Source organism: Aythya ferina (assembly GCF_964211825.1).
Source record: "Aythya ferina genome assembly, chromosome: 6".
Lineage (NCBI taxonomy): Eukaryota > Metazoa > Chordata > Aves > Anseriformes > Anatidae > Aythya > Aythya ferina.
This window is the reverse complement of record NC_140303.1, coordinates 32,845,099-32,862,012: the sequence shown is the minus strand read 5'-3', so window position 1 is coordinate 32,862,012 and position 16,914 is coordinate 32,845,099. Positions and strand designations below refer to the sequence as shown.

The following is a 16,914-nucleotide window of genomic DNA, read 5'->3' as shown; positions in this document are numbered from 1 at the left end:
AGGAAAAAGCTCTCAATTTTGGGTAGAGTTCCCTAATTTTATGAAGACTTCAGCCAGATTCACTAGCACGTATACCAGGTATGATCCTTGAAATAGCCCAAAGAAAGCATGGATTATACTTTCCATTTATATATAACCTACTCTAGATTATAGTTTCTGTAGTCTTTAATTACACTCACTGTTACAGGAGGAAAAAAAAAAAAAAAAAAAAAAAAGCAGACTAGCAGACTTCCAACAAGAAATAAAACGTATTACTTACAAAAGTTGTATTTTCCAATAATAATGTAGTTGTATTTGTTTCTACATTCAGTTCAATAACGTGTCCATTCCTATTTTTATATATCACTGCTGTATCTGCAACAACAAAGGCATTAACAATTAGCAAACATATTGAGTACTTAATAAAATATCTGTAAAGAAAACAAGCATACTAAAGTCATTAGAATATCTTCATTACAATACACAAACAAGACTGAGAGCATACGCCATAATCTAGTGGAACCCCCATAGCAGGGGAGGTGGATCTACATGATCTTTAAGGTCCCCTACAACTCAAACCATTTTATGATTCATAAAGAGTTTTGTTATCTCCCTCATGAGCTTCAAACAAGACTGAGAGAAGAATTGCATATATCATAGCTAGTTTTGTTGATCGGCCTCATGAGCTTCAAAAGTATTATTTTATGCTCTATGGCATGTTCACCTCATTCAAAAATATGATTTCATTTAAATGGAAATATGTTATGTGGTGACAACATGACTAGTGGGATTGATGTGAATGAAATAACATCTTGAACCCAAAAATGCTCCCATCAAGAAATCACTGCCACTCTAAAATCTTAAGGTCTGAGCACATTCACTATTAAAGGGCTGAATACCAAACCAAAGTTTTGCAAAGCAAAAACCTTTTGCTGGACACCATGTTCACATACCTCCTTGGAAATATTTCTAAGAAAACCTCCGTACTATTATGTACCTCTGGTAACTGGATTGGTAAAGATATCTGAATATAGATATCTTTACAGTCTGTGTTCTATGTGATTAGGGCTGGGCCAAAGAACACCAGATCATCAGATAAGTGGTGTGTTAAGAAAGAAAAGTTAAAGCAATATGTTAGTAAAACATGTAAAACACTGTGGGATGAACTCTGCCATAATATTTCCTTCTACCACTTATCTTGATTTATAAGTTTCCATAAGAAAAAAAATAAAATCAAATACATCTGAACTAAAGACAAAAAATGTGAATTATTAAGTTAATTGTGGCTCCTATGAAAAAGGCTTTGTTCCTGTTTGTATAAATATTTGCAATGATACAGTACATAATGCACAATAACTACATAAACCTTGATTTAAAAAAAAAAAAAAGAGTTGGTTCAAAATTTCTCACTATTTCTAAAAAGAGATCAAATGCTTATTCTTTGTTGTATTTCAAACCCTTGTAAAATAAGTATATTTAATCAACTGCAACTAGTTGGTTATAAAAATGTGAAAAGCATAAGAAAAGTTCTAAATTAAGCCTAAAGAAAACACAAAAGAAGTTTGCTAATCCTCAGTAATGCCTGAGAAATTCATTACAGATCCCTGAATTTTATGAAGAAGCAAGTAAACATGACTGGAGAAAAAGGTTATGCTATCATAAAAATATGTTTCACTTATTCAAAAAAAATGTAGCTATATTTTAATTGACTGCACAGAAGCTCCAGATATACAGCATTAGTGAAAGTCCTCTGGTACGTTCTGAAAAATTAATGAAGCCTCATTTAAAGAGTGTACTAAGCTATTTTAGATTATGGCTGGGAAGTGGGGTAGGATTGATGGAATTCAGGACAGACATATTAGAGCTGTTTTTTAGGAAGAAAAATTATATTGTGAAGTGTGAAATTTAAAACTTTAGTAAATAAAGATTTCAAAATAATTTTGACAGAAAAGAGGTAACAATTTAAAGAAAATTACTTCGGTTTCAGGTTACTGGCTACCCCAGGATATTAAACTTTCTGCAACTTCTTTTAGGTTCTTTTGCACGTATTTTTTTAAGGTAGGCTAGCACTGAACATTCCTAATCTTGTTCCCCATTTTTAAATATTATTATAAAAAAATAGAGTTGCCTAGCCAAAGTGCTGTCCCCAGTTATGAATAAACCAGAATGTGATAAATGGTGTGTATAACCCAGAGACACTGAACAGCCATCAACAACTCTCATGCTCATGCTCCCTGCTTGTACAGTGCTCTGAATGATGTACATTTGGTCCGCAGGTGAGCCTAATGAACTACCCCAGTCCAAATAACAATATCAGGATATAACTCCTTTTCAATTATCTATTTTTCTAGCTAATATGCCACGTACAACTGGTTAACAGGATTTTTAATACCAAGCTGTATTAATAAATCCTACCAAGACAATTTCATTCACATAAAGAACTTACCCTTAAAATTACTAATAGAATAAACACAGTCCTAGGGCTCTTCTTACAAGCTATATACATGGTGAGCAACAGAATTTGAAACAGCAGATACCATGAATTACGTAAAACAAAGCCTTTGTTCTTAAGTTAGAATCATATTTTATTCAAATGATCAGAACAGAAAACAGAAAGTCAGACCTCTCCAAAAGGCAGACTTTAGTGGACAGTAATTATACCTCTCACTGAGTCCAGGCTTTCATCTGCATATTGGATTCAGTAGTTAACTCCTGAAGTGCACAAATTAAATAAACACTTACAAAATGCATGGAGATTCTCAGATAAAAGATTTCATCAAAATACCATGCAAGTGCTGAGCATAAATGCAGTCTTCAAAAGTAATCATATTAATTTCTACAGAAGTCTCATTCCAGTCAATAGCTTGCAGAGCTCTTCTCAAGCTGGATAATGGGACAGTTGATGGCCACAATGATGATTTTTTCATTGATAGCTCAGATGTAAGAACCATAAACATATTTGTTTCTAAATTTTTGTTACCCAGGGTCACAAAGTTTACAGTAGAAAATAATACCCAGTCCTTAACATTGCCTATTCAAACAACTGATTTTTATTTTATTTCTTTAATTATTATTACTATTATTATCATGGTATCTTTGCAACAAAGAAGTTCAGGGATCCCTACCACTTCACAAAGCCAATCAGAGAAGGAAAGTTCCTCCTCCAAAAATTCTTGTTTAATTTGATGTGAAGGAAGAGTACTGTCATGGAAAAATCCTATGTCTGGACAGAAAACACAGCACTGAAAACTATATTATCCAGCTGAGGACATCACAAAAATAGAAGGTATTCAATCTTGAGCAAAGCACAATGAACACCACATATTTTCAGGTCTCCTGCTGTAGATGATGTACACAAAGCAATCTTTAAAACAACTAATTGAAAACTTTCTACTTATAATAGTTCTCAAATTTCTGATGGATAAGATTATTCTGTGCTAATAAAGGTGAAGAAAGGGTCTGTATCCTGTCAACAATCCCAGATAAAGTAGTGTCATTATAAATTTGTGATTCTTCCTACAAAATACTAACTAGGAATATAATTAATACCTGATAACTTTTTTTTGGAATAAAGATCTTGCCAAGCAATTTTTGACAGTGTTATTTTTGATAGAGGCAACTATGCTTAATCTGTATATTGGGTTTTATTCAAGGCATTTGATTTGTTTTATGACATTGTGAATCCAAAACTTACATTATACAGAATTAAAGGAAAACACATCAGGAGGACCAAAAGTGGTCTCACAAAGAAAAACGAGGAAGACAGAGTATTTCTATCAAGTGATCTGTCTCACTTGGTTAACTAATCAGAATTGTAGATGGAAGACTGGAATTGAAGAGCTGTGATGGAAATTAAAATTATGGGTTTATATAGATGGATATTGTACTGTGCGTTGCCACTGCAGTAGCATGCTAAAAAGGGTTGATGCAATTCTTCATTGTAAGGGCCACAGGTAAAAGTCACAGGGTGATCTTGTCTCTGGTCACAAAACTGGTGAGATTGACACTGTCATAAAATGCCCAATTCCTGAAATGCACACTGCTCGAATGGGAAATGAGTAGACAGGAGCACTAAGAAATTCTAAGTATATCTCTGGGTCAGAAGGCAAATATAACAATGCAAAGTTCAAATAGGTAAAATTATTCAGGTTAACAAAGAGAAAGTTCAGAGACATCTATGCCACATATATACAGTTACTGAAAAGCTGATTACGTACATGGAGGTAGGGAAGCATGGAGGAGCTCAGTAAAGAAGATGACAGAATTGGCAGCCCTGGGACACTTTCTCTTAAAGATATGCTTTAGATCTTTATGTCAAGAATTAGTTTAGTCTGAATGTGGGTAAAAATATAAAAGGTTGAGTTCAGATAGCTTCTGTAATCACTTCTGGCTTGGAATCTGTAGATTTAACTCCTTCTATTGATTTTCTCATCCCCTTCTGCAATGAATCTTTAGGAGTACAGGACTGTCTGCATGACATAACTTGTGTTTGTAGCTCTGTGTTAAGGCAATTTTAATAAAAATCTCAAACCTTTGAGTTTTTTTTAATCGACTGCCTGTGGGATCAAGGGATATTTATTTTTCCTTCTGATTCGTAATTTGTCTGCTGTTTGTGCCTTCTACTCCACTTTCCTACAAACTATCAAATATTGATCTCAGCTGCAGATTGGATACTGGGGTTAGTTAATGCTGCACCACGGTTCAGAGAATCCACGTGGGTGTATGCCTGCTATGATGCTCAAAGGCACAGCATGCAAATTCAGTGAATCTCAGAAGAATAATCCTTCCCAAAATGGGCTGCCTCTTTCTCCCCTCTCCTGCTCCACCCTGCAGTGTGTGGTTTGCTGGGACTCAAACCTGCTGAGATGGTTTGAGTATGGCTTCCCAAATTGTTTCACTTGTTTGCAGAGGGTTTAGCAAAGAGTGCTGTAAATATCTTTCCTGTTCTTTGCCCCTGTTTTATATTTAAAGTTTTTCACCAGAACTGCAGTATCAAGTTTAACTAACCCCACTGGGTTTGTTAGAAGACTTAATGACTGTGAGAACAGGGTAACAAACTTGGTAATTCAGCAGTCACTCTGTCGATAGATAGAAAAGGTTATGGTAAGTTTAGCTGTTATTATTAGATAACTCCCTTTGGGAAGAATTTATTCCATTTTGATTTTGATCTTATTTCTAAAGCTGACTCAGTGACTGCCTAATGAGCATACAGCTCTATAAACTAAACATGCTGCTGAACAGGTTCCCTGCAAAGTATTTTGTTTTCACAAAGAACACATTATTAAATAATAATAATATTAATAATAATAATAATAATAATAATAATAATAATAATAATAATAATATTAATAATAATAATAATAAACTGCCTTGAAAATAAAATTATTCTATGATTATCACATCATGATTATTTCACTGGAGTCAGCAATATATTACATTCTCACACATAACTATTAAAATTGTATGTAGAACAAACAATAATTTATTTTAACATAATAAGGCTAAATGTCTAAACCACTTGCTCTATCTCTAGGCAAAGAATGTGAAACCTCCTTCTTCCTTCTACATTCCTATCAATAATATTTAAACAAATACATTTTAAAAAGTCCTACATAAACACTACATACTACTCTTTGCAAGTTTTACCTAGTAACCTCTTCAATTTATAACAAACAGATCAATCCTCATGATAGGCTATTATGTAATAGCGATGGGATATTACATAAATACAGCACCATTGTAATCCCAATTGTCTCTTAAACAAAAGCAGCACATTTATACATAGTCTTACTAAGGCTATAGTTCCTGTTTTAGGTTCACCACTGGTAAGGCTCATGCTCAGGATGAGCATGTAACTCCTGTTGGCAGGAGTTACAGCTCTATACTGTGCTTGGTGTTATATACACCTTATTCCAGGGAATGTCAAAGTACAGGCAAAATATCACAAAATGTAATGAAATCAATGCAAAACTTTTCATATTTGACCAGCAGCTTGAACCCTATCCTAGACAATTCTGAAATAACTTCTTTACCCTCATTCATTGAGTTGACAACACTCTTGTCATGTCTTAAATGCTACAGAGCTCATTTGCAATATTCCCTTTTCTAACTAGCTTCACATGGCATACCTGTTCCCCTTTTTCTAAAAAAAAAAAATTAAAAAAATAAAAAATAATAAATAAAATCAAGACCTTTTTAATTCCTAATGAAAAAAATAATGAAAAAATCTGTGTTATTTGGAGGGGAAAAATGGACTAAATCCCACCCTGAATTATACTGATGTCACTGAAAATCAATTATGCTAATGTAAGAATTTGTCACGGGGTCTATATGGCCTTTAGCAAATTAGCTTTCTGAAAGCAGAATGCTGAATTGTGGTGGTTTATTTGATGAGCATAGACTCTGATTTCACATGTCACTGAACTTAAGCAACTCCAACTAATTTAAATTATGCAGACTAGGTAGAAAGGGCAAGGGCCCATATGCTTTAAATCTAACCTTCTAAGTTGTGGCTAAAGCTCCACATTCCAAATGTTTAAAAGCTTACAACTGTTTAAAGACCGCCTCTATTATCCTTACTCACTATGATTATATCTGCAAGGAGTGCTATAAGAAATGGTAATTGCTCTGGTGCAATTGTAATTGCTTTACCAAATAAATAATCTAATTATTTTAAACAGTTGTGAAATATTACTCTATTGCACTATTTTTTTTTATTCCTTTTTGTTAATGTTCCCCAAATGAACATTAATTTTTCACCAACTTGAAAAACAAGATTTACTAAGAGAGAAGCATTACCCCTTACTGCACAAGAATACATTTAATATTCAGCACTGCAACTGTTTCCTGAGAAACCTGCCTTTTCCTTGTTTAATCTTACAGGTAAATCCTTTTGTTGTGTTAGAATCTGCATTACCCATCATCAGAGGTTTGCATTCCAAAGAACTAAAAAAGAAAAGACAATGCAAAAGGTAACAGATAAAGAAGAGAGAAGAGCTGAAGTGATTTGCCTTGGGTCACACAGGATGTCAACAGCATGGTGAGGAACTCAAGTCTCCATTTTTAGTCCTTTGCCCGATTCACTTTCACCTCAGCATTGATTTGACTTATTATTTGGAAGCTTTCTTCTTTCGTTGTTGGTATCTGCATATTACATGACACAAAAAGCTTCAAGCTACTGATCACATAATTTTTTTTTTTCCCCATACTGCAAGAGATTTTGTGTCTGCCATAAACTGTTGAGAGACACATAATTGCTGTGAGAGCCAACAGAAAGGTAGTCATGTCCTAAATGTGAATGAACAAAGGTGATGTTATATGTGTCAGTATTTCTGTAGGTCTCTAAATCTGTGATATGTTACAAAAGATTCCTGACCAGTGGAGATATGAAGCAGGATCAGTCAACTACGTATTAAGCATTGAGACAGTGTCATCAGTGTTGCACCTGATCCAACAGCCTCAGGAACAAGTGGTGATTCCCATACAAAAAAATCATTAATCCTGCCCTGCATGGCCTCTGACAATTTATGGAAACTCAGAGAGAGAGCTTAGAATCACTAAAACTACAGGAGTTAGGAGATTTCTTAATCAGAGACTCTAAATATTCTGTGCATGCTTTTTCTGTGCATTCTTACCCATACAAGAATTATGTTCCTACCAGTGGGTTTATTTTATTGATTATTATTATTTTATATTCTATTCACAGAGATTTTAACATAATGTGTACATTTCCCATTGTGTTTTTCCTCTGGGATTTTATGATCATCACAGCAATCCAAGCTTATCAAAACCACAAAAACTGCCTAGCTTGTAAATCTACATTTCCACCCTATTTACTGTGATTTACTTCAATAATGACTGCAGATGCTAATGGTAGTGACAAAGAGATTTTTTTTGTTGCTGTTGTTAGTTGTTTTTGTTTTTTCTTTTTCTTTTTTTTTGGGGGGTGAGGGGGAAGGATTGTACTTCCATATTTGCACTACTGTTACTGTAAAATTTGTTTACAAAACAAGATTACTTCGGTAAAATAGGTACTACTTCGGAATTCCTCATTGGTAACGAGGTTTGTTATGAGATAATTCCAAGACATGCCAAGTCCAACTTGGTAGAACCTGACTGTATAGTGGTTTAGAATTTATTGTGTCAAAATAGTTTGAAGAATTAACTGATCTATAAAGAAGGTGCACAGAGCATAGACAGCTAGTTGCAGTACTTAACACTAAATCTTAGTATAAAGTGTGGCTAAAGGAGCACAAAAGCACCACACACTGATACTCTTTAAGTAGTCACATCCTAATTTACAAAGAGTGAACATCACAGAAACCTGATGGTCTTTTGTTCATTTTATTTTTTATGTCCTCATGATAACACAGAACAGGAATCTGAAGGTGTTTCCTCCATACTGAATGAGGACCATAGCAAGAGTAGCTGACACATGCCCCCCTCTCCCCAGCAGAGCCTGCCTTTTGCTTGGCAGGGGGCCCCTGTTGATGAGACAGGAAAGGAGCCCCAGGTTCCCCCCTCTGCATCCCCAGGGCTCCCGTTTTGCATCAGGGCTGAATCAGCTTTACTGGTCATATAGCAGCCTCAGTACCCAGCCAGTCTGGGTACCCAACAATCATATATGAAGGCAATCTCTCAGACAGTTTTGAGGGTGTAACTAGCATCTAAAAAGTGGAGGAGAGAGGACAGACATCCCAATGATGCTGAAAATCTGATCCGGAATATCTAGAATAAGGAGGCCTCAGGCAGTTTTTTTTTTTTTTTAAATTACTGGTAGTTCTAACCTGAGGACTGTAAGTGCTTGTCTTCCCACTGAAATTATTTACTGAGCTTTTGTTTGTTGAAACAAAATTCTGCTTCACAGCACAAAACAATTAGCAAATGAGTCCTCTTTTTTCTTATATTTGACATTTTTTTACAATACAAACATAAGAGGAGGTTGATACCTTGCTGTCAACACATATGTCAATCAGCCTTCACTATACACAGTATTATTAGAACTACAGATGGCATTTCATTAAATTGATTATAGAAAATGTCATGCTAATTAAAATAGAGAATGCTTTCTGATTTAATGAACAGGAGGTGCTAGACAAATCTTTGTCTAATTAAGTGTTTTCTAATTAAATAAAATAGTCATTTACAAAGATATTACAGATTCATATGAAATTTCAATATGCCAGACAAGTCACGTGTCAGCTGAGCAAGATTTGCATTACTTTTCTAAAAGTTTGGGCTCTTGCTAGCGGTGCTTTCAAGAAAACATTTACTCAGCACTAGTTCTATAGTGTCAACTGTGACTTGTCTAGAGAATTAATTTAATTTAGTAGAAAATTCCCTATTCATAATGGTTTGCACCATTTGTGGTTATAGACACAGGTAATTCCTGGACTTCCTGACTTCCCCAAGTCTTCTACTTCTCCCTCCCTTGTAATGCAAAACACAAACTAACCAAAAAACAGGCAGAGTGTTTGTGGCACTGTAACTACAGAAATGGAAGCAGCAGAGTCACAGTAGCATCCCTCCAGACACCAGCAAATTAGCTCTGCTGAGAAGGTCAACTTCTCAATTATTACACAGAGTCATATTAATGGGAAGACAGAGCCCAAGACAGCAGATCCAGACTGTTGCACTAATACTGATGAATCCATCAACCTATTCAAAACCAACCTGGGTTTTTTTGAATTCTGCTTTATTGTATGTTGTAGAAAGGGGCAACTAGCTCAAAGTGGGAGTGCAGGCATTTGCACAAAACCTATCCTCCTACTTTCTTCAACTCCAAAATAAAGTGACCAGCTGCTCTGGACTGGCCAGAAGAGTTAAAATCTCTATCCTTTATGAATGTTTCCTCCTCTTTTCTGAATAATACCATCAGCTGTTATATAAAGTCATGCTCCAGTCATGCCAACTTTCAGTGGTCCTAGATATATTTTTCATCAGTGTATGAAAATCTTCAACTCTCTCAAGAGGCACAATTCATTTACAGAATCACAGATTTCTCTACCACACAATTGCACAGGGTCCTGCCTCATAATTACAACTACTGATAACCTCATGTCAGCACTTTATATGGGAGAGAGGAAGCAGGCAGCTCCTGAGTATTAACTCTGCTTCAGGATTGATTTACAAGGAAAAAAAAAAAAAAAAAAGAAAAAAAGAAAGTGAAATATATAGTGCAATTCAACCAAACCTTCTTCAGTTTGAACTAAGCAGGTGATGAAATATTCACTGCAGAGCTGTGGAAGGGAATAAGGTGGACAGTGACCATCAGCCACAGGCAGTAATGTCTGTACCAGTTCAGCTGAAAGAACAAAACTGTCTAATGCCTAAGCAAGTCATTTCTTCTGTATGTATTGGGAAAATGTAAACACAAGAGAAGAAACTGAGTTATTTCCCGAGGACGTGAAAGACATAGCTAGATAGTATAAAATGAATGCAATCACAGAGTGTGTAGCTGAAAAAGGTCCCAGGGACTCTACTGTGGCTTAATCCAGACACACTGTGGAATCTCAGTGTTCTGTCAAATTAGTTTTCACAGAAACTAAACCATCACACCCAGGTTTTTGAAAGATACATTCCTCTTCTATGTGTTGCCATAATAACACAAAGCTGATGTGAGTTAGAAACTTCCAAGTTTTTCCTACAAGCTTACCAATTTATTCACTGGTAACTTAATACATCGTAACCCCTTGAGGACTTTGGTCCTTCCATCTGTAGCTGATAGCAGAAATAGCTTGCTGGAGCTATTTCTTCTCTAGCCTTGCTGGATAGAGTAAAAGCTATTTCTTCTCCAGTCTCCCTGGATGGAGAAATTTTCTTTCAGTTCACTCCTGCCCTCCTGGGACTCAGCCTGGGAGGGAGTGCAGCACCTCTACATAGTCTGCTCACTCAGACTTCCCAAATCCAGGTTGCCCCAGCAGGGTCTGTCATTTTCTCCATTTCAAGGGCACACATGGATCAATTCAGCTACAGCTGAACTCCATCTTTCTGCAATGGTCAGTTCACCACGTGAGATCAAGATGTTAATTTTACATAATTTAAGGAGCTAAAAATTACAAAAAAGTTAAAAGAAAATAGGAGTTATGCCATAATTAACCTCCTATCAGAAATAATAAAAGTTTAGAACACAACTGAGCAAAGCACAGCAAAGGAAATGAATAAAAATAAATGTAAATGCAAATGCTAATTGTGCACTGCCACAAACGGGAAGCAATTATCTAGCTCAAACAGCAATCAGCTGATGGACTAAAGCATGAGATTTGTCTATTTCTGTCATTTCTCCTCATACTTTCCACACTGAAATTCTTTTAATGCAGAAATTTCTGTCATTACTGGGAGAAAAATGTTAGGGATATTCATTTCCCACCACAGAGGAGCGCATTGAACATGATTTCATGGTGTTGAAAGCTAGGAAAATAGACTCAAGTCTATTAGTCCATTCCAATTTGTTTGAAATGCAATTAATGGTAAATCAGCATCAAGAAAAAGAGGAAGGGAAGGGACGGCATTTGTGACAGAGGGCTTTCCTAGGGGCTACATAACTGCTTGTGTGCCACGCAGTGCTGGCAAGGCCCACCAGGTTCTTTCCTTCTGCATACCTTGTAGTACCTATGCTTTTATTTAGCTGTTCCCTCTGTAAATAAATAAATAAATAAATAAAATATAATATAATAAATATAGGGACTTGAAATTAGAAATTATACTGTATGTAAGATGCTAAAAACTGTAGAGATGGAGAATAGAGAAAGATATACCAGCACTTCATTTTTCCTCACACCACATCATGCAGTGACGTCAGCCATTTTGTAGTGTAGTTTTGCCAGCACAGAACAGAGTCCACCTTTTCCTAAATTTCACACAAAGCTGCTCAACTTTCCCTACTCCGTGGAAACATTTTTGTTCTGAAATAAAAAGGTGATCTCTGGTTGCTCTCTTCGAATTGTACTGAGGACCATGATTGAGCCAGTTTGGCAATGGACTCAGCCAGCTGTTGCCCAAGTAATATACATGTCCCTGGACTATTGAGAAAATCAGGGAACAAATTGCAGTCTCAGTCACGCAGCATATCCCAGCCTCTTCTCCAGAGAGATAATCAGGTATCTCAATACAACAGCACTTCTCTGACAGCCTTGGGAGCTGACCCTTCTACTAAGACTGCCAAGAGAATAAGCCAGATGGGACATGGACAGCTCTCCTCCGGAACAGGCAGCATGGCCTAGGGCAGATTTCACACAGCTCATTATTGGCAGGGTTGTACTTTGTATAACAAACAGTGATTTCAATGTGGGAAGATTTATACAGTTCTCTAGTCCTATATATTTACAATTCTCAAATAAAACTGGGTATTTCAACCTGTGACAGAATTGTAAGCTTCCTGTGCCTTGAAAACACCCCTGACAGCTCAGCATTGTTCCTGCTGCAGTACTGTAGATGTGGCATAGACAAAACCAACAAGTTAGAAAATTAAAATTCATTGGCTATGTACATATCACAGTAAAAGAACAGCCTCAAGGCTGCAGTTTGCTCACCCCTATTTGTCTACATGAACGCGTCTCAGCAAGCTGATTCAGCCAAAGCTGGTGGCCCACTACTTACCATCCCTCACAGGCTGAAGGCTTGCAGTGAGAAGATCACAAGCATAATATTGTAGTGGTCACAGGGCTGTCCTTAACAAGCTGTGCAATGCAGCCCTGGAGAATCCAGCAATCCCAGCAGAGCATGTGAAAGGCAAGCAAGGTCACAGCAGAGAATCGCTGGGTTTACACTCACATTCATGATGCTTATTATTTACTACTCTCCAGATCGTTTCCATAGTACATGAAAATTGTGCTAAGTCTAGTATAGGTGTAGTAACCTTCGCCTTAAAGAGATTATAATCAAAATAGACGGTAGAGAGCAAGTCATTATGCAATGTAATCTTTAAACAATAAGTGAAAGCAAAGATAATCTAGAGACAGATTATTTGCTACTGCAAAAGCTTGCAGATGGTTTTGTGGAAAGTAAGCAGGCAATCGAAAGGAGAAAAATATATAGGTTTACTACCAAATTAACTTTACCCAGATCTTATCATATGTTTCATTCAGGACTGGACAACTTTTTAGCAATGTATTATGTCTCTCTAACTTTAGTCAATGAAATCAGAGGACAATATATACTTTTCCACAAGAAATAAATATATCAATCCCATTAAAAACTTTTTTTTTTTTTTTTTAAGAATATGGTCGTGGCAAATAACATTCCGTTTTGTTGCTCCATTTTCTTTAATTCTTAATGACTCCTCTTCTTCAAAACCAGCTTTCTATTATAACAAAAACAGAAATCACCAAATTTACCACACCTGGCTTTGCTATTGTAAGGCTGCATCAGACACACAAAAATTACTCATTAGACACACGAAAATTACTCATTACACAAGCAAACTTTCCTCTGTAGTAAACAGGCTGACTATCTTGAACCTTAGCCTGTGGTCAGTACACGGAGAGAATAATCTAAGAATAAAACTAATCATCATTATCTACTGGAGTTCATCATTCAATGATCAGGAGGATATTTAATTCTATCCAGCCTAACTTGAATGACTCTCTACTGTTTGTTTTTTTTCTGTGACTGGTACACCACAGGTACATCCCTATTGACAAATGGTACTGAATCTGTATTCCACAGGGAGAAAAAAAAAAAAAAAAAAAAAAAAAAAAAAAAAAAAAAGGAAATGACTCAAAAGACAACATTTCTTCAGATTTATATTTATTTATTACTATCAGAAATATTAATGCATATTAATCACCAAAAATAGAAATGGTTCCAAAATTCTGGCTCTGGATGCATGGTTGCAAGCATCCTCAGTGCAAGAACTATGTTGTCACTTTGTGTAAATACTTGTTAATATAACAAATATAACTCCTGTCTAGGAGTGAATCTTCAAAGCTTAAAGTCTGAGCTTCTACCTCTAGAAATAGTAATATCACCATCAACTGGATGATAGCAATGTATTCCATTTGAGATGAACAGCACATGGTAAAAGAGATTTCTAATTATTTTTGAAAAACAATCCTCTCTACTTTTTCTTACATTGTGTTTAGGTCTGAGAATTGGATAGCAATAGGTAAAAGATCATGATCTTAGATACATAGTTTAGATCTAGACTGGAATTCTGTCTTATAATAAGATAACAAGACATTTTTGTACCTACTAATTTGCTGCTGCTGAAAGTGAAATTAGAATTCTAAAAATCTGACCCTGAAAAAAACTTAATATATCTGGTGCAACATAAATGCTTCTGATTTTGATAGGTTTTTGTCACTATGTAGGAGGTACAAAAAATTCAGTAAACCTTTTTAAAATGTACTTTGTATGTAAATGTAAAAAAAAAAAAAAAAAAAAAAGTACATTTACTCTCAGCCCCTTTCAGCAATATCTTTACCATGTGCTTCAGTATCATTGCACTGAATCCAACAGCTTTGCTAGAATTTAGACATGTTTGTTAAAATCCTGACTCTGGTGGAGTTAATAAGAATTATGCTTCACAGTGCTGTGGATGCAGAATTCAGCAGGTGCATCTAAATGTCACAGAATGACATGATTAGCAGGATGTGCTTTTTTATTATATACTGCCAAAGGATACACAAAATATTCAACATTATTATTACAATAAACAAAGATAGGCAATTTTCTGTTCACACTTAATTATTTAACCTGCAGTATAGCAGGTTTCTCATTCTGATTTACAAGAAAAACATGTTGATTAAATGAAGATCATTAGTTCCTGATTATTATTATACAACCAGAAATATGTAAATCACATCATAGTGCAGTTTAATTATTTTATTTATATATTTTTGTGAACCTAAAACAGCAGTCTAATTTATTTATTTATTTTTGTACTGAGCAGTCACCTGGACTTTGAACAGGAATTAGACATTTGAAAGTCACATATGCCATTAAAATTTTTGTCCAGATGTATTAAATCCTGAATATTTAAATTTAATTTATGAAATGTAAGTACTTACAAGGCCTTGTTTTCATGTGTGTTCATAATTTACCACGCTATTGGAGTTCATGGGAAATACCCGTGCCTGTTAATTTGAAAATTAAATGCTGAGTGTTTAGGTCTCTAATCAACACAGGTACGGAAACACAGATTTAGCACTAACATTTGAAAACACTGGCAGAATTTCATTTGGCATTCAATTTTTTTCAGATGTCATTGTATGGACTGGGCCTGTATTTTGAGTTCTTTCAAAATTATGAAGGTGATATGTTAGGGACACCTTGTGCAGCTCATCATGCAATAAATTTAAAATAAAATTTAGCTAAACAATAACATCACAAGAAGAATATTAAAGACTGAACAATAGCACATTATAATATGAGCTGACAAAAGAGAAAAATAAAACCTATCACGACACCATGAACATCTTACCTATGACTTTTCGCTATAATAATGCTGGGGGAATTATCAATAAAATAAATTCACTTAATTTTACATTGTAGTGTGAAACCCAGTAAGGCAATGCAAGAACTCAGAGCCCATTCTGCCCTGCTCCATCCTGCTGCAGCACTTCCACTGTCTGAATCTGCCTGCGTCATTAAAAAAAAAAAAAATCACTATTAGGGTAACAATAAAAATTGCATCTAAACTTATCTATCATACTGCAAACACACCAGTGGGGATTGGCCCTACACTGCCAGTTAAACTGCTGCTTGCTTCAGTACTTTGACATTCAGGAGCTTTGTGAACAGCTTCAGCCATCTCCCTCTCACTTACAGGAAACAGCCCCAAATACTGCCCCTCTCTGACTATTATAGTGCAGAGGAAGCATATTTATTATTTTAATATATTACACACAAGAAGCAGGAATCCATTAAGTCCATCAGGATATGTGCTTTCCAAAACAGTAACAGGCTTAGAGAAATACAGTTTAAACAATTATAGAAGCAGGCTTTCTTGAAAAATCCCTACCCAGCAATGACAACAGAGCATTATACATTCAGCTGGCTCCATGACCAAACTGCCCAGCACGTGCTGCTGAGAGCTTGGGGACAATGTGGCTGCAAGGAATAGGTTGAAAGCACAAATTCCCTACAGAAAAGGAATGCTGAAATAAAGGTGTTCAACACTTCCTTAGTGCCTCACGTGTCCCATCAGAAAGGAGCACATGTAGTGAACTTGCATCTACCTTCCCAACACCCTTTTGTATCCCCCACATTTTCAGCAGCAGTACTTTTTAGGAAGGCTCCATTAGTGACATTCAAGTTTTCAGGGCCAAACATGGACTTCTGAGTACTTGCTGATGGTTCATTATGACTCTGAAAATACATTTTGTAGTTGGGCCACTGCAAGTCACAGATAACAATGATGTATATCTAGAGATGTACTACACAATCCCTATTGCTTACTGCACACATAAATTTCTATACTACATGCAAACACACATTCCATCTGCACAGAGTGCAGACAGTATATAATGTAAATATAAATTATAATATAATTTCAATATAAATTCAAAAGGATTTATTTGTGCTCTAGAGATTCTGAAAAACTAATATGTAATTAACAAATATAATATTTCCAAAAATGCAAAATAGATATTTTTTCCTTTAAATGTTTTGTGTTTATAATTATATTTTAATTATTTTTGTAAAAGAAAAACTAATACATTGTGGTTTTAGAGAAAATGTTAAAATATTTAAAGCTTAATATATCAGCACACAGTCTAATTGATAATTCATAGAAGCATACGCTGAGAGTAAAACAGGCAAGGGATTTTCTATAGCCCTTCCACCATACTTCCATTCAAAGTATTTTGCACATTGTCCAGAGCAAGTTCATCTGTAAAGCACCCTGCCTAGCTTTGCATCCTTTGAGTTAGAAAAAATTTCCCTCAACAGCTTGGGCACAGAAATAGGTCTCCTTACATAGTACCTTATTCTACA

General features: G+C 35.5%; 1 protein-coding gene across 5 annotated transcripts in view; it reads right to left on the bottom strand.

Moving 5' to 3' along the window:
* DPP10 (dipeptidyl peptidase like 10) overlaps window positions 1-16,914 on the bottom strand; it is a 481,130-nt gene that overhangs the window by 134,845 nt on the left and 329,371 nt on the right. For all 5 annotated transcript variants that reach the window (XM_084523650.1, XM_084523651.1, XM_084523652.1 and 2 more), the window contains exon 4: window positions 260-354. In XM_084523650.1, the coding sequence (XP_084379776.1) occupies window positions 260-354 (95 nt within the window). The remainder of the gene's footprint in view (window positions 1-259; window positions 355-16,914) is intronic.